The sequence below is a fragment of the Ambystoma mexicanum genome, chromosome 10 (genome assembly GCF_040938575.1).
Source record: "Ambystoma mexicanum isolate Mex_15411 chromosome 10, UKY_AmexF1_1, whole genome shotgun sequence".
NCBI classification, from domain to species: Eukaryota; Metazoa; Chordata; class Amphibia; order Caudata; family Ambystomatidae; genus Ambystoma; species Ambystoma mexicanum.
In genome coordinates this window covers 1,544,900,530-1,544,924,202 of record NC_090932.1, presented here as the reverse complement: position 1 = coordinate 1,544,924,202, position 23,673 = coordinate 1,544,900,530, and the positions used below count along the sequence as shown (strand labels likewise).

Here is a 23,673-nt window from a genome sequence, read left to right as displayed (position 1 = left end):
GTATAAGAGTGTGCGCCTAGGGAGCAGGTGGAAGAGTATAAGAGTGTGTGATTAGGGAGCAAGTGGAAGAGTATAAGAGTGTGTGCCTAGGGAGCAGGTGGGAAGGTATAAGAGTGTGTGCCTAGGGAGCAGGTGGAAGAGTCTAAGAGTGTGTGATTAGGGAGCAGGTGGAAGAGTATAAGAGTGTGTACCTAGGGAGCAGGTGGGAAGGTATAAGAGTGTGTGCCTAGGGAGCAGGTGGAAGAGTATCAGAGTGTGTGCCTAGGGAGCAGGTGGAAGAGTATAAGAGTGTGTACCTAGGGAGCAGGTGGGAAGGTATAAGAGTGTGTGCCTAGGGAGCAGGTGGAAGAGTCTAAGAGTGTGTGATTAGGGAGCAGGTGGAAGAGTATAAGAGTGTGTGCCTAGGGAGCAGGTGGAAGAGTATAAGAGTGTTTACCTAGGGAGCAGGTGGAAGAGTATAAGAGTGTGTGCCTAGGGAGCAGGTGGAAGATTATAAGAGTGTGTACCTAGGGAACAGATGGAAGAGTATAAGAGTGTGTGCTTATGGAACAGGTGGAAGAGTATAAGAGTGTGTGCCTAGGGAGCAGGTGGAAGAGTATAAGAGTGTGTGCTTAGGAAGCAGGTGGAAGAGTATAAGAGTGTGTACCTAGGGATCAGGTGGAAGAGTATAAGAGTGTCTGCCCAGGGAGCTGGTGGAAGAGTATAAGAGTGTGTGCCTAGGGAGCAGGTGGAAGAGTATAAGAGTGTGTACCTAGGGAGCAGGTGGAAGAGTATAAGAGTGTGTGCCCAGGGAGCAGGTGGAAGAGTATAAGAGTGTGTGCCTAGGGAACAGGTGGAAGAGTATAAGAGTGTGTGATTAGGGAGCAGGTGGAAGAGTATAAGAGTGTGTGCCTAGGGAGCGGTGGAAGAGTATAAGAGTGTTTACCTAGGGAGCAGGTGGAAGAGTATAAGAGTGTGTGCCTAGGGAGCAGGTGGAAGAGTATAAGAGTGTGTACCTAGGGAACAGATGGAAGAGTATAAGAGTGTGTGCCTATGGAGCAGGTGGAAGAGTATAAGAGTGTGTGCTTAGGGAGCAGGTGGAAGAGTATAAGAGTGTGTGCCTAGGGAGCAGGTGGAAGAGTATACGAGTGTTTACCTAGGGAGCAGGTGGAAGAGTATAAGAGTGTGTGCCTAGGGAGCAGGTGGAATAGTATAAGAGTGTGTACCTAGGGAACATATGGAAGAGTATAAGAGTGTGTGCTTATGGAACAGGTGGAAGAGTATAAGAGTGTGTGCCTAGGGAGCAGGTGGAAGAGTATAAGAGTGTGTGCTTAGGGAGCAGGTGGAAGAGTATAAGAGTGTGTACCTAGGGATCAGGTGGAAGAGTATAAGAGTGTCTGCCCAGGGAGCAGGTGGAAGAGTATAAGAGTGTGTGCCTAGGGAGCAGGTGGAAGAGTATAAGAGTGTGTACCTAGGGAGCAGGTGGAAGAGTATAAGAGTGTGTGCCCAGGGAGCAGGTGGAAGAGTATAAGAGTGTGTGCCTAGGGAACAGGTGGAAGAGTATAAGAGTGTGTGATTAGGGAGCAGGTGGAAGAGTATAAGAGTGTGTACCTAGGGAGCAGGTGGGAAGGTATAAGAGTGTGTGCCTAGGGAGCAGGTGGAAGAGTATAAGAGTGTGTGATTAGGGAGCAGGTGGAGGAGTATAAGAGTGTGTGCTTAGGGAGCAGGTGGGAAGGTATAAGAGTGTGTGCCTAGGGAGCAGGTGGAAGAGTAAAAGAGTGTGTACCTAGGGAGCAGGTGGGAAGGTATAAGAGTGTGTGCCTAGGGAGCAGGTGGAAGAGTATAAGAGTGTGTGATTAGGGAGCAGGTGGAAGAGTATAAGAGTGTGTGCCTAGGGAGCAGGTGGAAGAGTATAAGAGTGTGTACCTAGCGAGCAGGTCGGAAGGTATACGAGTGTGTGCCTAGGGAGCAGGTGGAAGAGTATAATAGTGTGTACCTAGGGAGCAGGTGGGAAGGTATAAGAGTGTGTGCCTAGGGAGCAGGTGGAAGAGTATAAGACTGTGTGATTAGGGAGCAGGTGGAAGAGTATAAGAGTGTGTGCCTAGGGAGCAGGTGGAAGAGTATAAGAGTGTGTACCTAGGGAGCAGGTGGGAAGGTATAAGAGTGTGTGCCTAGGGAGCAGGTGGAAGAGTATAAGAGTGTGTGATTAGGGAGCAGGTGGAAGAGTATAAGAGTGTGTGCCTAGGGAGCAGGTGGAAGAGTATAAGAGTGTGTACCTAGGGAGCAGATGGGAAGGTATAAGAGTGTGTGCATAGGGAGCAGGTGGAAGAGTATAAGAGTGTGTACCTAGGGAGCAGGTGGGAAGGTATAAGAGTGTGTGCCTAGGGAGCAGGTGGAAGAGTATAAGAGTGTGTGATTAGGGAGCAGGTGGAAGAGTATAAGAGTGTGTGCCTAGGGAGCAGGTGGAAGAGTATAAGAGTGTGTACCTAGGGAGCAGGTGGGAAGGTATAAGAGTGTGTGCCTAGGGAGCAGGTGGAAGAGTATAAGAGTGTGTGCCTAGGGAGCAGGTGGAAGAGTATAAGAGTGTGTGCCTAGGGAGCAGGTGGAAGAGTATAAGAGTGTGTACCTAGGGAGCAGGTGGGAAGGTATAAGAGTGTGTGCCTAGGGAGCAGGTGGAAGAGTATAAGAGTGTGTGCCTAGGGAGCAGGTGGAAGAGTATAAGAGTGTGTACCTAGGGAGCAGGTGGGAAGGTATAAGAGTGTGTGCCTAGGGAGCAGGTGGAAGAGTATAAGAGTGTGTGATTAGGGAGCAGGTGGAAGAGTATAAGAGTGTGTGCCTAGGGAGCAGGTGGAAGAGTATAAGAGTGTGTACCTAGGGAGCAGGTGGGAAGGTATAAGAGCGTGTGCCTAGGGAGCAGGTGGAAGAGTATAAGAGTGTGTGATTAGGGAGCAGGTGGAAGAGTATAGGAGTGTGTGCCTAGGGAGCAGGTGGGAAGGTATAAGAGTGTGTGCCTAGGGAGCAGGTGAAAGAGTATAAGAGTGTGTGATTAGGGAGCAGGTGGAAGAGTATAAGAGTATGTGCCTAGGGAGCAGGTGGAAGAGTATAAGAGTGTGTACCTAGGGAGCAGGTGGGAAGGTATAAGAGTGTGTGCCTAGGGAGCAGGTGGAAGAGTATAAGAGTGTGTGATTAGGGAGCAGGTGGAAGAGTATAAGAGCGTGTGCCTAGGGAGCAGGTGGAAGAGTATAAGTGTGTGTACCTAGGGAGCAGGTGGGAAGGTATAAGAGTGTGTGCCTAGGGAGCAGGTGGAAGAGTATAAGAGTGTGTGATTAGGGAGCAGGTGGAAGAGTATAAGAGTGTGTGCCTAGGGAGCAGGTGGAAGAGTATAAGAGTGTGTACCTAGGGAGCAGATGGGAAGGTATAAGAGTGTGTGCCTAGGGAGCAGGTGGAAGAGTATCAGAGTGTGTGCCTAGGGAGCAGGTGGAAGAGTATAAGAGTGTGTACCTAGGGAGCAGGTGGGAAGGTATAAGAGTGTGTGCCTAGGGAGCAGGTGGAAGAGTATAAGAGTGTGTGCCTAGGGAGCAGGTGGAAGAGTATAAGAGTGTTTACCTAGGGAGCTGGTGGAAGAGTATAAGAGTGTGTGCCTAGGGAGCAGGTGGAAGAGTATAAGAGTGTGTACCTAGGGAGCAGGTGGAAGAGTATAAGAGTGTGTGCCCAGGGAGCAGGTGGAAGAGTATAAGAGTGTGTGCCTAGGGAACAGGTGGAAGAGTATAAGAGTGTGTGATTAGGGAGCAGGTGGAAGAGTATAAGAGTGTGTGCCTAGGGAGCAGTGGAAGAGTATAAGAGTGTTTACCTAGGGAGCAGGTGGAAGAGTATAAGAGTGTGTGCCTAGGGAGCAGGTGGAAGAGTATAAGAGTGTGTACCTAGGGAACAGATGGAAGAGTATAAGAGTGTGTGCCTATGGAGCAGGTGGAAGAGTATAAGAGTGTGTGCTTAGGGAGCAGGTGGAAGAGTATAAGAGTGTGTGCCTAGGGAGCAGGTGGAAGAGTATAAGAGTGTTTACCTAGGGAGCAGGTGGAAGAGTATAAGAGTGTGTGCCTAGGGAGCAGGTGGAATAGTATAAGAGTGTGTACCTAGGGAACAGATGGAAGAGTATAAGAGTGTGTGCTTATGGAACAGGTGGAAGAGTATAAGAGTGTGTGCCTAGGGAGCAGGTGGAAGAGTATAAGAGTGTGTGCTTAGGGAGCAGGTGGAAGAGTATAAGAGTGTGTACCTAGGGATCAGGTGGAAGAGTATAAGAGTGTCTGCCCAGGGAGCAGGTGGAAGAGTATAAGAGTGTGTGCCTAGGGAGCAGCTGGAAGAGTATAAGAGTGTGTACCTAGGGAGCAGGTGGAAGAGTATAAGAGTGTGTGCCCAGGGAGCAGGTGGAAGAGTATAAGAGTGTGTGCCTAGGGAACAGGTGGAAGAGTATAAGAGTGTGTGATTAGGGAGCAGGTGGAAGAGTATAAGAGTGTGTACCTAGGGAGCAGGTGGGAAGGTATAAGAGTGTGTGCCTAGGGAGCAGGTGGAAGAGTATAAGAGTGTGTGATTAGGGAGCAGGTGGAGGAGTATAAGAGTGTGTGCTTAGGGAGCAGGTGGGAAGGTATAAGAGTGTGTGCCTAGGGAGCAGGTGGAAGAGTATAAGAGTGTGTACCTAGGGAGCAGGTGGGAAGGTATAAGAGTGTGTGCCTAGGGAGCAGGTGGAAGAGTATAAGAGTGTGTGATTAGGGAGCAGGTGGAAGAGTATAAGAGTGTGTGCCTAGGGAGCAGGTGGAAGAGTATAAGAGTGTGTACCTAGCGAGCAGGTCGGAAGGTATACGAGTGTGTGCCTAGGGAGCAGGTGGAAGAGTATAATAGTGTGTACCTAGGGAGCAGGTGGGAAGGTATAAGAGTGTGTGCCTAGGGAGCAGGTGGAAGAGTATAAGACTGTGTGATTAGGGAGCAGGTGGAAGAGTATAAGAGTGTGTGCCTAGGGAGCAGGTGGAAGAGTATAAGAGTGTGTACCTAGGGAGCAGGTGGGAAGGTATAAGAGTGTGTGCCTAGGGAGCAGGTGGAAGAGTATAAGAGTGTGTGATTAGGGAGCAGGTGGAAGAGTATAAGAGTGTGTGCCTAGGGAGCAGGTGGAAGAGTATAAGAGTGTGTACCTAGGGAGCAGATGGGAAGGTATAAGAGTGTGTACATAGGGAGCAGGTGGAAGAGTATAAGAGTGTGTACCTAGGGAGCAGGTGGGAAGGTATAAGAGTGTGTGCCTAGGGAGCAGGTGGAAGAGTATAAGAGTGTGTGATTAGGGAGCAGGTGGAAGAGTATAAGAGTGTGTGCCTAGGGAGCAGGTGGAAGAGTATAAGAGTGTGTACCTAGGGAGCAGGTGGGAAGGTATAAGAGTGTGTGCCTAGGGAGCAGGTGGAAGAGTATAAGAGTGTGTGCCTAGGGAGCAGGTGGAAGAGTATAAGAGTGTGTGCCTAGGGAGCAGGTGGAAGAGTATAAGAGTGTGTACCTAGGGAGCAGGTGGGAAGGTATAAGAGTGTGTGCCTAGGGAGCAGGTGGAAGAGTATAAGAGTGTGTGCCTAGGGAGCAGGTGGAAGAGTATAAGAGTGTGTACCTAGGGAGCAGGTGGGAAGGTATAAGAGTGTGTGCCTAGGGAGCAGGTGGAAGAGTATAAGAGTGTGTGATTAGGGAGCAGGTGGAAGAGTATAAGAGTGTGTGCCTAGGGAGCAGGTGGAAGAGTATAAGAGTGTGTACCTAGGGAGCAGGTGGGAAGGTATAAGAGCGTGTGCCTAGGGAGCAGGTGGAAGAGTATAAGAGTGTGTGATTAGGGAGCAGGTGGAAGAGTATAGGAGTGTGTGCCTAGGGAGCAGGTGGGAAGGTATAAGAGTGTGTGCCTAGGGAGCAGGTGAAAGAGTATAAGAGTGTGTGATTAGGGAGCAGGTGGAAGAGTATAAGAGTATGTGCCTAGGGAGCAGGTGGAAGAGTATAAGAGTGTGTACCTAGGGAGCAGGTGGGAAGGTATAAGAGTGTGTGCCTAGGGAGCAGGTGGAAGAGTATAAGAGTGTGTGATTAGGGAGCAGGTGGAAGAGTATAAGAGCGTGTGCCTAGGGAGCAGGTGGAAGAGTATAAGTGTGTGTACCTAGGGAGCAGGTGGGAAGGTATAAGAGTGTGTGCCTAGGGAGCAGGTGGAAGAGTATAAGAGTGTGTGATTAGGGAGCAGGTGGAAGAGTATAAGAGTGTGTGCCTAGGGAGCAGGTGGAAGAGTATAAGAGTGTGTACCTAGGGAGCAGATGGGAAGGTATAAGAGTGTGTGCCTAGGGAGCAGGTGGAAGAGTATCAGAGTGTGTGCCTAGGGAGCAGGTGGAAGAGTATAAGAGTGTGTACCTAGGGAGCAGGTGGGAAGGTATAAGAGTGTGTGCCTAGGGAGCAGGTGGAAGAGTATAAGAGTGTGTGCCTAGGGAGCAGGTGGAAGAGTATAAGAGTGTTTACCTAGGGAGCAGGTGGAAGAGTATAAGAGTGTGTGCCTAGGGAGCAGGTGGAAGAGTATAAGAGTGTGTGCCTAGGGAGCAGGTGGAAGAGTATAAGAGTGTGTACCTAGGGAACAGATGGAAGAGTATAAGTGTGTGTGCTTATGGAACAGGTGGAAGAGTATAAGAGTGTGTGCCTAGGGAGCAGGTGGAAGAGTATAAGAGTGTGTACCTAGGGAACAGATGGAAGAGTATAAGTGTGTGTGCTTATGGAACAGGTGGAAGAGTATAAGAGTGTGTACCTAGGGATCAGGTGGAAGAGTATATGAGTGGGTGCCTAGGGAGCAGGTGGAAGAGTATAAGAGTGTGTACCTAGGGAGCAGGTGGAAGAGTATAAGAGTGTGTGCCCAGGGAGCAGGTGGAAGAGTATAAGAGTGTGTGCCTAGGGAACAGGTGGAAGAGTATAAGAGTGTGTGATTAGGGAGCAGGTGGAAGAGTATAAGAGTGTGTGCCTAGGGAGCGGTGGAAGAGTATAAGAGTGTTTACCTAGGGAGCAGGTGGAAGAGTATAAGAGTGTGTGCCTAGGGAGCAGGTGGAAGAGTATAAGAGTGTGTACCTAGGGAACAGATGGAAGAGTATAAGAGTGTGTGCTTATGGAACAGGTGGAAGAGTATAAGAGTGTGTGCCTAGGGAGCAGGTGGAAGAGTATACGAGTGTGTGCTTAGGGAGCAGGTGGAAGAGTATAAGAGTGTTTACCTAGGGACCAGGTGGAAGAGTATAAGAGTGTCTGCCCAGGGAGCAGGTGGAAGAGTATAAGAGTGTGTGCCTAGGGAGCAGGTGGAAGAGTATAAGAGTGTGTACCTAGGGAGCAGGTGGAAGAGTATAAGAGTGTGTGCCCAGGGAGCAGGTGGAAGAGTATAAGAGTGTATGTGCCTAGGGAACAGGTGGAAGAGTATAAAAGTGTGTTCCTAGGGAGCAGGTGGGAAGGTATAAGAGTGTGTTCCTAGGGAGCAGGTGGAAGAGTATAAGAGTGTGTGATTACGGAGCAGGTGGAAGAGTATACGAGTGTGTGTCTAGGGAGCAGGTGGAAGAGTATAAGAGTGTGTGCCTAGGGAGCAGGTGGAAGAGCATAGGAGTGTATGCTTAGGGAGCAGGTGGAAGAGTATAAGAGTGTTTACCTAGGGAGCAGATGGAAGAGTATAAGAGTGTATGCCTAGGGAGCAAGTGGGAGAGTATAAGAGTGTGTACCTAGGGAACAGATGGAAGAGTATAAGAGTGTGTGCTTATGGAACAGGTGGAAGAGTATAAGAGTGTGTGCCTAGGGAGCAGGTGGAAGAGTATAAGAGTGTGTGCTTAGGGAGCAGGTGGAAGAGTATAAGAGTGTGTACCTAGGGAGCAGGTAGAAGAGTATAAGAGTGTGTGCCCAGGGAGCAGGTGGAAGAGTATAAGAGTGTGTGCCTAGGGAACAGGTGGAAGAGTATAAGAGTGTGTGCCTAGGGAGCAGGTGGAAGAGTATAAGAGTCTGTGCCTAGGGAGCAGGTGGGAGAGTATAAGAGTGTGTGCCTAGGGAGCAGGTGAACAAGTATGTGGTTTCCTGCTCGGTGCAGCATTTCTTGAATCCACATAGGCAGTGAAGAAAGCCTGTGCTTAAGGTGCCAGTCTGCCTCTACATACCGACAGCAGCTCCCATGGAGTCTTTTCCTTAATGTGAATGTCTCTTGACCCAGATACGCCGCCATGCATTATTTTACAAACTTAACCAGTGCTCCAGATAAGATTTTCAAGTGGGAGTATGTTTTTAAACGTGGGAGTAACATTATTTTTTAGGGAGTAAAAATGTAAGTTCATTTCCCAATGAGAGTATCTTATAAGCGAGTAAACATATGTTTTAACTGGGAAACGGAAATGTTTTTGTAATATTTATTTGCACCTAGTTATGCATATAGATTAAAAGATACATGTGTACTTCTTCCAATCACACAGTAGTAATAGCAGTTTATTTCTCTGCTACTAGGTGCACTGCTGGACCACAACATATCCATGGAGCTACGTGAGTGAAAGCAGGGGCACAGGGTCATATGAGTCTGTTTCCCATTTTTTGTTGGAGGTATTTTTACTCCCTACTTTTATTTTTTGGGCGTATTTGCCCTTTTTTTTAGGGAGTAATAGGGGCCGATACACCCCTTATCTCTAGGGCTGACCTTACCCTAATTTAATTCTCTTCTGCTACTTTCCAGTGGTGGCTTATTTACCAGTTCACTGCATGCCAGGGAAACACCCGTTCTCTCTTCCAGTCCAGTCTGGTATGGCTCTGAGTGGGGGAGAACCTCTTTCAAACTCTCCCTTAGGGTCCCCCAGGACTCATTCTGCTCACAGCCAATTCGTGGCTTTAACACCCCCCATCAGCAGGCTCAGTTTTACCAGAGTCCCTCTTTTGGCTCTCATCTGGCAGGAATCCAATATGATTATCTGGTTATTATGCCCCACAAATTCTAGGAACTCCCTAGTACACATGAGGGCCATCACACTTCCACAACATAACCTAATACCACCTGGCTACTAGTAATGGCTTCCATAGAGGTTTTGCTGGCTAGTAAGGAAAGTTCTTGCATAACACCACCAGACCACTAGTAATGGCTTCCCTGGAGGTTTTGCTGGCTAATAATGGAAGTTCTTGCCTAACACCACCAGACCGCTAGTAATGGCTTCCGTAGAGGTTTTGCTGGCTAATAAGGGAAGTTCTTGCCTAATACCACCAGACTACTAGTGATGGCTTCCGCAGAGGTTTTGCTGGCTAATAAGGGAAGTTCTTACCTAACACCACCAGACCACTAGCAATGGCTTCCATAGAAGTTCACAGGCTAATAAGGAATGTTCTTACCTAATACCATCAGACCACTAGTAATGGCTTTCGTAGAGGTTTTGCTGGCTAGTAAGGGAAGTTCTTACCCAACACCACCAGACCATTAGTAATGGCTTCCCTGGAGGTTTTACTGGCTAATAAGGGAAGTTCTTGCCTAACACCACCAGACCACTAGTAATGACTTCCGTAGAGGTTTTGCTGGCTAGTAAGGGAAGTTCTTGCCTAACACCACCAGACCACTAGTAATGACTTCTGTAGAGGTTTTGCTGGCTAATAAGGGAAGTTCTTGCCTAAAACCACCAGACCACTAGTAATGGGATCTGTAGAGGATTTGCTGGCTAATAAGGAAAGTTCTTGCCTAATACCACCAGACCACTAGTGATGGCTTCCGTAGAGGTTTTGCTGGCTAATAAGGGAAGTTCTTACCTAACACCACCAGACCACTAGCAATGGCTTCCATAGAAGTTCGCAGGCTAATAAGGAAAGATCTTACCTAATACCACCAGACCACTAGTAATGGCTTCCGTAGAGGTTTTGCTGGCTAGTAAGGGAAGTTCTTACCCAACACCACCAGACCATTAGTAATGGCTTCCCTGGAGGTTTTACTGGCTAATAAGGGAAGTTCTTGCCTAACACCACCAGACCACTAGTAATGACTTCCGTAGAGGTTTTGCTGGCTAGTAAGGGAAGTTCTTGCCTAACACCACCAGACCACTAGTAATGACTTCTGTAGAGGTTTTGCTGGCTAATAAGGGAAGTTCTTGCCTAAAACCACCAGACCACTAGTAATGGGATCTGTAGAGGATTTGCTGGCTAATAAGGAATGTTCTTACCTAATACCATCAGACCACTAGTAATGGCTTCCGTAGAGGTTTTGCTGGCTAGTAAGGGAAGTTCTTACCCAACACCACCAGACCATTAGTAATGGCTTCCCTGGAGGTTTTACTGGCTAATAAGGGAAGTTCTTGCCTAACACCACCAGACCACTAGTAATGACTTCCGTAGAGGTTTTGCTGGCTAGTAAGGGAAGTTCTTGCCTAAAACCACCAGACCACTAGTAATGGGATCTGTAGAGGATTTGCTGGCTAATAAGGAAAGTTCTTGCCTAAAACCACCAGACCACTAGTAATGGGATCTGTAGAGGATTTGCTGGCTAATAAGGAAAGTTCTTGCCTAATACCACCAGACCACTAGTGATGGCTTCCGTAGAGGTTTTGCTGGCTAATAAGGGAAGTTCTTACCTAACACCACCAGACCACTAGCAATGGCTTCCATAGAAGTTCGCAGGCTAATAAGGAAAGATCTTACCTAATACCACCAGACCACTAGTAATGGCTTCCGTAGAGGTTTTGCTGGCTAGTAAGGGAAGTTCTTACCCAACACCACCAGACCATTAGTAATGGCTTCCCTGGAGGTTTTACTGGCTAATAAGGGAAGTTCTTGCCTAACACCACCAGACCACTAGTAATGACTTCCGTAGAGGTTTTGCTGGCTAGTAAGGGAAGTTCTTGCCTAACACCACCAGACCACTAGTAATGACTTCTGTAGAGGTTTTGCTGGCTAATAAGGGAAGTTCTTGCCTAAAACCACCAGACCACTAGTAATGGGATCTGTAGAGGATTTGCTGGCTAATAAGGAATGTTCTTACCTAATACCATCAGACCACTAGTAATGGCTTCCGTAGAGGTTTTGCTGGCTAGTAAGGGAAGTTCTTACCCAACACCACCAGACCATTAGTAATGGCTTCCCTGGAGGTTTTACTGGCTAATAAGGGAAGTTCTTGCCTAACACCACCAGACCACTAGTAATGACTTCCGTAGAGGTTTTGCTGGCTAGTAAGGGAAGTTCTTGCCTAAAACCACCAGACCACTAGTAATGGGATCTGTAGAGGATTTGCTGGCTAATAAGGAAAGTTCTTGCCTAATACCACCAGACCACTAGTGATGGCTTCCGTAGAGGTTTTGCTGGCTAATATCGGAAGTTCTTACCTAACACCACCAGACCACTAGCAATGGCTTCCATAGAAGTTCGCAGGCTAATAAGGAAAGATCTTACCTAATACCACCAGACCACTAGTAATGGCTTCCGTAGAGGTTTTGCTGGCTAGTAAGGGAAGTTCTTACCCAACACCACCAGACCATTAGTAATGGCTTCCCTGGAGGTTTTACTGGCTAATAAGGGAAGTTCTTGCCTAACAACACCAGACCACTAGTAATGACTTCCGTAGAGGTTTTGCTGGCTAGTAAGGGAAGTTCTTGCCTAACACCACCAGACCACTAGTAATCGCTTCTGTAGAGGTTTTGCTGGCTAATAAGGGGAGTTCTTGCCTAAAACCACCAGACCACTAGTAATGGGTTCTGTAGAGGTTTTTCTGGCTAATAAGGAAAGTTCTTGCCTAATACCACCAGACCACTAGTGATGGCTTCCGTAGAGGTTTTGCTGCCTAATAAGGAAAGTTCTTACCTAATACCACCAGACCACTAGTAATGGCTTCCGTAGAGGTTTTGCTGGCTAGTAAGGGAAGTTCTTAACTAACACCACCAAAGCACTAGTGATGGCTTCCGTAGAGGTTTTGCTGGCTAATAAGGGAAGTTCTTGCCCAATACCACCAGACCACTAGTAATGGCTTCTGTAGAGGTTTTGCTGGCTAATAAGGGAAGTTCTTGTTCCTTCTTTAGATTACATTTTCTTCTGGTCAAAGTCCTAACATTCATCCCAACGATCACCATCACTCACCCTTAGGTTTTCATTTCCCTTCATGTTGTGAGTTAAGTTTGTGTTTTTTTTGTCTCCCCGATATTTTTCACTGGTCCCCTTTCCCGCTATCCTTGATCCAGTTTCCTTGTCCTTCCACAGACCATGGTCTGATGCCTTCCTGGGGGGAGAGGGAGTCACGTCTCGCCCCTGCACGGGCCACAGTGGTGATGTGCACAGTTTAAAAGACTGATTAAACCACATGACTGAAATACATGCGACCATACATATGTGAAGTGTGCAGACTCACCGGAGAGCTGTGGACAGGGGTGTGAGGTATGACCTTGGTCTTATTGAGTCCTGAGCTTTGGAGGAGGGGAGTGGATTTTACTCCTCTGGATTTGCACAAACAAGTGATGTATGGAAGGGAGAGTGAAACTCCATTGAGGTATATGGGGCCTGTGATGAGGGTGTGAGTGACAAGCAATTGAGGTTCAAGGGGCATATAAGGTGGGGGCGAGAAACTCCATTGAAGTGCACGGTGCCTGTGATATGGGAGTGAGTGAAACTCCATTAAAGAGCAGAGTGCCCATGACTTGGGAGTGAGTGAAATTCCATTGAAGGACATGGTACTATTATGTGGGAGTGAGGGTAATTCCACTGAAGTGTCCGTGGCTATGATGTGCCAGTTAGTGAAGCTCCATTGAAGTGCATGGGGCTTGCATTGTATGGCGGAGTGAAAATCCATTGAAGTGCATGAGGCTTGCATTGTATGACTGAGTGAAAATCCATTGAAGTGCATGGGGCTTGCATTGTATGACTGAGTGAAAATCCATTGAAGTGCAAGGGGGCTTGTATTGTATGACTGAGTGAAAATCCTTTGAGGTGCATGGGGGCTTGCATTGTATGACTGAGCGAAAATCCATTGAAGTGCATGGGGGCCTGCATTGTATGACTGGGTAGAAATCCATTCAAGTGCATGGGGACTTGGATTGTATAACTGATTGAAAATCCATTGAAGTGCATGGGGGCTTGCATTGTATGACTGGTTGAAAATCCATTGAAGTGCATGGGGGCTTGCATTGTATAACTGAGCTAAAATCCATTGAAGTGCATGGGGCTTGCATTGTATGACTGAGTGAAAATCGTTTGAAGTGAATGTGGGCTTGCATTGTGTAACAGAGTGAAAATCCATTGAAGTGCATGGGGACTTGCATTGTATAACTGAGTGAAAATCCATTGAAGTGCATGGGGGCTTGCGTTGTATGACTGGTTGAAAATCCATTGAAGTGCATGGGGGCTTGCATTGTATGACTAAGTGAAAATCCATTGAAGTGCAAGGAGGCTTGCATTGTATGACGGAGTGAAAATCCATTGAAGTGCATGGGAGCTGTGATGAAGGAAGTGGAGAAAGCCTGGTGATGCGTTGCTGGGCAGTGGTGCCTTCACCTGAAGAGCTTGCTTTTTAGTACCCATCTATGCTCTGCCGACACTGGCTTCACACCCCTGCTGACAATACTTCCCAATCATGTCACCACTGAGGTCCCCCCTCTTTCTCGCACAGACAGCGGCACACTGCGTTTACGTCAGAGCAGCACCAGCTCAAACACTGTGCACTCAAACCAGTCACCCAAGGACCCAAAAGGATGTTGGAAGGTCTTGTTGACTACCAGGTAAGGCACCTCTGCACAGAGGGTGATCACTTGGTCTTCAGAAAATCTCTTTAAAACATCTGTTAACTAGACTGCAGCAGCCAAACTAGCATGGCACCCTCTAAAGTCCGGACCAGGCAGAACCTTCAATCTCCAAACAGCCCAGGCTGGGCTGTAACACTCACCAGAACCACATAGGTGAACCAGCATGGCCCGGCAACTCTCAAGGGATGGACCACTTGGATTTTAACAACATAATAGCCATCTCAGTCTGGACACAATGACTGGTCAGAGTACACACCTCACAAACCAGTATGAAATGGAGACTTACCCATCCGGGTCGGCCTCACTGACATGTGCAATACACTGGTGCACAACACTTAAAATCAATAACTTTGGAGATCAGAACCCAGTCTGATCTGTCTACCCAACGTTTTCTCCCCATCACATATAATGCATGGACATCACCCAACAATCATCTTGTTCCCTTCCCCTCCCTTTCTAATGTTTACCCTTAGTGCTTTGGAGCAGTTCCAGGGTCATGCAAGAGATATACAAGCAACATAACATGGCATAACACAACACAACATAACTTTGGGTGAGTGTGAGGTGCAGAGGTAAGTAGGAGAGGATGTTCTCACCTCTTTGAAGGCATCCCGCAACTCTTTCACGCCAATCATGTCTGCTGTCTCTGCCAACAGTTTTGGGCCCATTAACTCCACAAAATCGTCAAAGTCAACGCGACCCCCCACTAGGAAACAAAAGGGAAAGAATAAGGTGATGTGCGGGCCACAATATCTAAGCACCCAAAGTGATATCGCGCCCCCACTAGAGAACAATGAGAGCCCCCCTCCGAGATGCAGAGGCGTAGCCAGGATTGTCTAACTAGTGGGGCCTGAAGCTAATGTAGTTGAACCCAACGGAGTGACATTAACATCTGTAAATGCCCAGACAGCGCTGCTGCGTGGGTGGGCCTGGCTTGCTCAGGCCCTACCCTGTCTACCCCCCTTCCGAGATGGTGGCAGGTCTAATGGACAAAGGGCGCCCCCTTGTGGAGGGTCTGTGAATGTGCAGCAGACAAGACTATTGCCTCCCGCTTCTCTTTTCCAATGGCGCAGCAGCACACTATTCCAAGAGTCCTCCCCAGAGATGATACCACCAATGGGGAACACATACTAAAGAATGGTGAAATGCAGGGCTTTAAGTGGGCTGGGGCTAGCTGGGGTGGAGCTACTGTAGTCTCCAAAAATTGCTTGCGAGCTGGATCCCTCATTGGTCCCTCCCCTACGGACATTTCCTGAAAATAATGTTGTAGAAGTCTTCCGTCACCACTAAGTGGCTAAAGTGTGAAGGGGATTTTAGATCGGTCCCACTTCACATTTATTGCGATGAATACGTTTGAGTTGGGTCTCTGGTGAGCACAAACCTGCCGGCAACCCAACATGTGATGGGGAGGTAGTAACGAAGAAGTCAGCAGCCAAAATGGGGGTGGAGTTTGGGGGTGCTACTGACATGCCAATTAATTGATCCTCTTTTCATTGTTTCTGTAGCCACAGCCTGCAGTAATTATTTGAGGCGTGGCTGCAGCCTCAGGCGAGGACAAAGCAGAGCCCTCCTCTTTGTGATGGGGGACCACTGACAAACCAGAGTGAAATCCCACCTGTCACCTGAGTGCAGTGCGTGCAAGCTGGAAAGTCTGTGACAGGGTAACCATGGTAATGGACCGTCATCAGGTCCTGAGAGGGTAGCTCCGGTGCAACGCGCTCGCCTTGGAAGCAAAACCACGCAGGAGCAACACAGGTTCGATCCCCGGGCCCGCTTAGAAACCTCTGGGTATTAAGTGTGTTATAAATAACTAATTGGCTTTGTTTGTTACAGGCCGCAGTTAATTAGCCATTCGCGTTAAGATATTATTTTTACGTTGTAACTTAATCTATTTTAAAGAAGTTGGAATGTGGTTTTATCAGGATGAAAAGTGCAAATTATTTCTTAAGCAAAAAACAACCGTTTCAGGAGTAATACAAATTCATAATAACATGAGTTAGTGCACTTTGTTGCCAGAATGATACTGTCATTCACATGGTACGCCACCGCACAAGGTTGTTTATGGTTTGGTAGAGGCAGATCTTGTGTAAGGTGCCTGACCCCCCCTTTTGGCCATGTCCAGCACTTCGGCCACACTCCCTTGCTAGACACCAACCTCAACTTCTCATCCTCCCTAAAGCACGGAGGAGATCTACGCCAAAGGGCATAGTCTATGCAGTGCCCCACCCCTGCATGACGTGAGGAACACCAACCTCTGCACCCCAACATGGCCTACACAATTGAGGGCAAACTGCAGCATCCATACATCCCCTTAACTATGTGACAACCAACTCACCTTCCCCATGTGTCCATATTTGATATCACCAACTGGTGCACCCAAGCAATATCTGAATGGGGTAACCTTATCTTCAGCACCTCACAACATTGACTACACCGGGCATCGCCAACCTCAGCATGCCCAAAACCCCTAAACTGGGTATCACCAACCTCAGCATGTCCACAGCCCCTGTACTTGGTGTCACCCACCTCAGCATGCCAGCAACCCCTGTACTGAGCATCACCCACCTCAGCATGCCAGCTATCCCTGTAGTGGGCATCACATTCCTAACCATGCCCACAATCCCTGTACTGTGTATCAACAACCTCAGTATACCAGCAACCCTTGTACTGGGCATCACACACTTCAGCATACCAACAACTCCTGTTCTGGGTATCACCAACCTTAGCATGCCAGCAACCCCTGTACTAGGCATCACCAACCTTAGCATGCCAGCAACCCCTGTACTGGGCATCACAAACCTGAGCATGCCAGCAACCCCTGTACTGGGCATCACCAACCTTAGCATACCAGCAACCCCTGTACTGGGCATCACAATCCTCAGCATGCCAGCAACTCTGTACTGGGCATCACCAACCTCAGCATGCCAGCAACCCTGTACTGGGCATCACCAACCTTAGCATACCAGCAACCCCTGTACTGGGCATCACCAACCTTAGCATACCAGCAACCCCTGTACTGGGAATCACAATCCTCAGCGTGCCAGCAACTCTGTACTGGGCATCACCAACCTTAGCATACCAGCAACCCCTGTACTGGGCATCACCAACCTCAGCATGGCAGCAACCCTGTACTGGGCATCACCAACCTTAGCATACCAGCAACCCCTGTACTGGGCATCACAATCCTCATCGTGCCAGCAACTCTGTACTGGGCATCACCAACCTTAGCATACCAGCAACCCCTGTACTGGGCATCACCAACCTCAGCATGGCAGCAACCCCTGTACTGGGCATCACCAACCTTAGCATACCAGCAACCCCTGTACTGGGCATCACAATCCTCAGCGTGCCAGCAACTCTGTACTGGGCATCACCAACCTTAGCATACCAGCAACCCCTGTACTGAGCATCACCAACCTCAGCATACCAGCAACCCTGTACCGAGCATCACCTTCCTCAACATGTCCACAACCCCTGTACTGGGCATCACCTTCCTCAGCATGCCCATAACCCCTGTAGCGGGCATCACCAACTTCAGCAGCCCAAAACCCCTAAACTGGGTATCACCAACCTCAGCATGCCAGCAACCCCTGTACTGAGCATCACCCACCTCAGCATGCCAGCTATCCCTGTACTGGGCATCACCTTCCTAACCATGCCCACAAACCCTGTCCTGTGTATCAACAACCACAGTATACCAGCAACCCCTGTACTGAGCATCACCCACCTCAGCATGCCAGCTATCCCTGTACTAGGCATCACCTTCCTAACCATGCCCACAAACCCTGTACTGTGTATCAACAACCACAGTATGCCAGCAACTCCTGTACTGAGCATCACCTTCCTAACCATGCCCAGAGCCCATGTACTGAGTATCACCAACCTCAGGATACCCACAACCCCTCTACTAGGCATCACACACCTCAGCATACCAGCAACTCTGTGCTGAGTATCACCAACCTCAGCATGCCAGCTATCCCTGTACTGGGCATCACCTTTCTCAACATGTCTACAACCCCTGTACTGGGCATCACCTTCCTCAGCATGCCCATAACCCCTGTAGCGGGCATCACCAACTTCAGCAGCCCACAACCCCTAAACTGGGTATCACCAACCTCAGCATGTCAGCAACCCCTGTACTGAGCATCACCCACCTCAGCATGCCGGCTATCCCTGTACTGGGCATCACCTTCCTAACCATGCCCAGAGCCCATGTACTGGGTATCACCAACCTCAGCATACCCACAACCCCTCTATTAGGCATCACACACCTCAGCATACCAGCAACCCTTGTATTGGGCATCACAAACCTCATCATGCCAGCAACTCTGTGCTGGGCATCACCAACCTCAGCATGCCAGCTATCCCTGTACTGGGCATCACCTTTCTCAACATGTCCACAACCCCTGTACTGGGCATCACCTTCCTCAGCATGCCCATAACCCCTGTAGCGGGCATCACCAACTTCAGCAGCCCAAAACCCCTAAACTGGGTATCACCAACCTCAGCATGTCAGCAACCCCTGTACTGGGCATCACCAACCTTAGCATACCAGCAACCCCTGTACTGGGCATCACCAACCTTAGCATACCAGCAACCCCTGTACTGGGCATCACCAACCTCAGCATGGCAGCAACCCCTGTACTGGGCATCACCAACCTTAGCATACCAGCAACCCCTGTACTGGGCATCACAATCCTCAGCGTGCCAGCAACTCTGTACTGGGCATCACCAACATTAGCATACCAGCAACCCCTGTACTGAGCATCACCAACCTCAGCATACCAGCAACCCTGTACTGGGCATCACCTTCCTCAACATGTCCACAACCCCTGTACTGGGCATCACCTTCCTCAGCATGCCCATAACCCCTGTAGCGGGCATCACCAACTTCAGCAGCCCAAAACCCCTAAACTGGGTATCACCAACCTCAGCATGCCAGCAACCCCTGTACTGAGCATCACCCACCTCAGCATGCCAGCTATCCCTGTACTGGGCATCACCTTCCTAACCATGCCCACAAACCCTGTACTGTGTATCAACAACCACAGTATACCAGCAACTCCTGTACTGAGCATCACCTTCCTAACCATGCCCAGAGCCCATGTACTGAGTATCACCAACCTCAGCATACCCACAACCCCTCTACTAGGCATCACACACCTCAGCATACCAGCAACCCTTGTATTGGGCATCACCAACCTCATCATGCCAGCAACTCTGTGCTGAGCATCACCAACCTCAGCATGCCAGCTATCCCTGTACTGGGCATCACCTTTCTCAACATGTCTACAACCCCTGTACTGGGCATCACCTTCCTCAGCATGCCCATAACCCCTGTAGCGGGCATCACCAACTTCAGCAGCCTAAAACCCCTAAACTGGGTATCACCAACCTCAGCATGCCAGCAACCCCTGTACTGAGCATCACCCACCTCAGCATGCCAGCTATCCCTGTACTGGGCATCACCTTCCTAACCATGCCCAGAGCCCATGTACTGGGTATCACCAACCTCAGCATACCCACAACCCCTCTATTAGGCATCACACACCTTAGCATGCCAGCAACCTCTGTACTAGGCATCACCAACCTTAGCATGCCAGCAACCCCTGTACTGGGCATCACAAACCTGAGCATGCCAGCAACGCCTGTACTGGGCATCACCAACCTTAGCATACCAGCAACCCCTGTACTGGGCATCACAATCCTCAGCATGCCAGCAACTCTGTACTGGGCATCACCAACCTCAGCATGCCAGCAACCCTGTACTGGGCATCACCAACCTCAGCATACCAGCAACCCCTGTACTGGGCATCGCAATCCTCAGCGTGCCAGCAACTCTGTACTGGGCATCACCAACCTTAGCATACCAGCAACCCCTGTACTGGGCATCACCAACCTCAGCATGGCAGCAACCCCTGTACTGGGCATCACCAACCTTAGCATACCAGCAACCCCTGTACTGGGCATCACAATCCTCAGCGTGCCAGCAACTCTGTACTGGGCTTCACCAACCTTAGCATACCAGCAACCCCTGTACTGAGCATCACCAACCTCAGCATACCAGCAACCCTGTACTGAGCATCACCTTCCTCAACATTTCCACAACCCCTGGACTGGGCATCACCTTCCTCAGCATGCCCATAACCCCTGTAGCGGGCATCACCAACTTCAGCAGCCCAAAACCCCTAAACTGGGTATCACCAACCTCAGCATGCCAGCAACCCCTGTGCTGAGCATCACCCACCTCAGCATGCCAGCTATCCCTGTACTGGGCATCACCTTCCTAACCATGCCCACAAACCCTGTACTGTGTATCAACAACCACAGTATACCAGCAACTCCTGTACTGAACATCACCTTCCTAACCATGCTCAGAGCCCATTTACTGAGTATCACCAACCTCAGCATACCCACAACCCCTCTACTAGGCATCACACACCTCAGCATACCAGCAACCCTTGTATTGGGCATCACCAACCTCATCATGCCAGCAACTCTGTGCTGAGCATCACCAACCTCAGCATGCCAGCTATCCCTGTACTGGGCATCACCTTTCTCAACATGTCTACAACCCCTGTACTGGGCATCACCTTCCTCAGCATGCCCATAACCCCTGTAGCGGGCATCACCAACTTCAGCAGCCCAAAACCCCTAAACTGGGTATCACCAACCTCAGCATGTCAGCAACCCCTGTACTGAGCATCACCCACCTCAGCATGCCAGCTATCCCTGTACTGGGCATCACCTTCCTAACCATGCCCAGAGCCCATGTACTGGGTATCACCAACCTCAGCATACCCACAACCCCTCTATTAGGCATCACACACCTCAGCATACCAGCAACCCTTGTATTGGGCATCACAAACCTCATCATGCCAGCAACTCTGTGCTGAGCATCACCAACCTCAGCATGCCAGCTATCCCTGTACTGGACATCACCTTTCTCAACATGTCCACAACCCCTGTACTGGGCATCACCTTCCTCAGCATGCCCATAACCCCTGTAGCGGGCATCACCAACTTCAGCAGCCCAAAACCCCTAAACTGGGTATCACCAACCTCAGCATGTCAGCAACCCCTGTACTGAGCATCACCCACCTCAGCATGCCAGCTATCCCTGTACTGGGCCTCACCAACCTCAGTATACCAGCAGCCCTTGTACTGGGCATCACCTTCCTCAGCGTGCCCACAAACCCTGTAGCAGGCATCACCATCCTCAGCATGCCAGCAATCCCTGTACTGGGCATCACCAACCTCAGCATGCCAGCAACCCCTGTACCGGGCATCACCATACTCAGCATGCCAGTAACACCTGTAGTTGGTATCACCTTCCTCAGAATGCCCACAACGCCTGTACGGGGCATCACCTTACTCACCATGCCAGCAATCCCTGTAGTGGGCATCACCATGCACAGCACACCATCAGTCCTGGTATTGGCTTCTTACCAGCAACCCTAGAATGCTACCAATTCCTATACTAGCTACAACCAACTTTAGAATGCTACCAACTCCTATACTGGGTACCACCAACTAGTATGGCGCATGTGTTCCTACACTGGGCAACAATGGCCTCAGCACACTATCACTCCTAACAGTGGGTATCGACAAGCGTAGCGCCACAAACCAAAACTTGCACTAGGTAGCAATAATGAACCACCCCATCATTACCCAACAATCCTTACACGGTCTAATACCTGACCGCCACATCCATGTGCATCGTCAACTTCAGGACCCCCACCACTGTTAAACTATTGCCCTACATTTCGCTTACCACTAATCATTCTGCACTGCACTAAGCTCTACACTACTTTTTCAAACTTTAGCCTTAGCTTCCTAAACCCCATTATCTACGCCTCAACAAAAGGATCTGTGGTGCTCATCCTTTTTCAAAACAAATAAGATTATACTGACCCCCAAAATTGTGGGGGAAGGGGCAGCAACGGGGGTGGAGTCTGTTAAGATCTCCCCTGAGCTGGCATGGTGGGAGAAGGCGTGGCAGGCTCCCTATTGAAATTAAATGGGCCAGCTATCAGGAGCTGGGCACATTTGATAACAATAAGGCACGGATGCTTTCGCATCGGTACTTATTGAAAAATGTGGCCCCCGCATGACCAGGGGCGTCGGGCGGGGGGCGGGAGGGAAAGGGAGGAGAGGACACAAATGTATGTTTTGCTGTCCTGGATCGCTGCCTTAAGACATTGGCCCTTTAAGAGAGTACGGGGAGGAGGAGGAAAAGCAGGGGCTAGGGCGTGGAGAGAAGCAGAGTTGGTTTTCCTGATACAGCCTCTAAACAGGGGTGGACTGGGAACCAAACGAGGCCCTGGAGATCATTTTCAAAGTGGCCCCATATTAGACATTTTCAGCAAGCCCAGACCTTTTCCTATGGCAAAATTTAGAAATACCATACAAAAGAGGCCCAGGGTGCAGAATCCTACTGGGAAATCTCCAGAGTTCCCTATGGGCCAGTCTACCCCTGCCTCTAAAATAGCAACCTGCCCCACAATCCTGCTCTGGACCCGGCAGCCTGTGGCTGCAGGAGCCCACGCTCTGCACCCAGACAGACAGGCCGCGCGCCGGAGTCGCCAGGGTTTCACGCACGGTTCATGTTGATCTGCTGCGATAACTCGATCAGCTCCATCTCGGTGGGCATGTAGCCCATGGTGCGCATGCAGTTGCCCAGGTCCTTGCAGCCGATGTAGCCATCCTTGTTCTTGTCGAACTCCTTGAAGGCGTCCCGCAGTTCTGCAATGGCAAATCCACAGGTTAAGTTTTTGCCTCCCCCAACAGGCCATGTCTCAAAACCCCTAAGGCCACCACATACATGCCAACGTGACCCATTCCATCCCGAAGATGCTAGTGCTGTCTGGGTTTTTTTTACTCACGGAAAAACACAGGGAGCCACGTGACTCCAGCAGCGATGACAATACATATACATCATTACCAGTATACCTTGAACATCTTATGGAAGAAAGCAGGAGATTCAGACAGCACATAAAGCTTTGGCACTCGAGATAAGGAGACCAAGATCAGAGTGGTCACATTATGGGGAACAACCTGGAGAGGAATGAACGGAGTTTGACGGGGAAGCCATGGCAGACATGTACTCACGAAACCTTCGCCAGGTGTCTCTCGGCCTTGTGTGTGGGTGCTGCATTGCACACCAGGCTTCTTCCGTGCCGTGTGCCCATGTAATTTCTCTAAGACACTGTGCGTATGTGGGTGCCTTAGGCCGGAGCCAGCATAACAATATACAGCGGACCGCCAGCAACATACAGAGCCCCGCCAGTTTCTTCGAGTAACTGGGGGAAGTCATAGAAGAGACAATGTAGTGGGGTGGGGATAATGGTGTGCTCTAATACATCCGATAACGTGGAACAGATATCAGACCAGAATTGGGTCAGGTACGGGCAGTGCCAGAGCATATGAATGTAGGTTGCCTGATCTGAGCCGCACCTGGGGCAGTAGGGAGGGGATTCGCTGAAAATACGATGTAGTCTCTTAGGTGTATGAGGACACCTCTGCAGTACCTTGAATTGTATTAGCTTAAATTCCGAGTTGTAAAACACATCGTGGGTGCGAGCGCACATTCGGGACCATCTCTCGTCAGTGATCTCGACCTCCAGGTACTCCTCCCAACTGCGCCTCAATTTGGTAAAGGGTGGGGCCGCCCTAACCTGCAATTGGGAATAAAGCCTCGATACCTTACCCTGAAGGAGGAATAGGAGTAGAGTTCCACAACTATGGGTTCATCAGGAGGTAGTGTGGGGAAGTCCGGGTATCTCGATTTGAGGTACCTTCGGAGGGAGGAGTATTGTAGTACAGTCTGGGTTTTATCTTTTTATTCTGGGTCTTGTAGTCCTGAATTTCCCCTTTAAAAAACCTTGCAAAATTAAAACCAGGAAGGGACTTGCATTTCCCGAATGGACTGAGGCTTTTTGGGCATGCATGC

At 49.4% G+C, this 23,673-nt stretch overlaps 1 protein-coding gene across 3 annotated transcripts in view; it reads right to left on the bottom strand.

Annotated features, from left to right (window-relative positions):
* CABP1 (calcium binding protein 1) overlaps nt 1-23,673 on the bottom strand; it is a 394,354-nt gene that overhangs the window by 30,539 nt on the left and 340,142 nt on the right. For all 3 annotated transcript variants that reach the window (XM_069619775.1, XM_069619776.1, XM_069619777.1), the window contains 2 exons: nt 22,323-22,466; nt 14,318-14,427 (listed from right to left, as the gene is read on the bottom strand). In XM_069619775.1, coding sequence (XP_069475876.1) covers nt 14,318-14,427; nt 22,323-22,466 — 254 coding nt within the window. The remainder of the gene's footprint in view (nt 1-14,317; nt 14,428-22,322; nt 22,467-23,673) is intronic.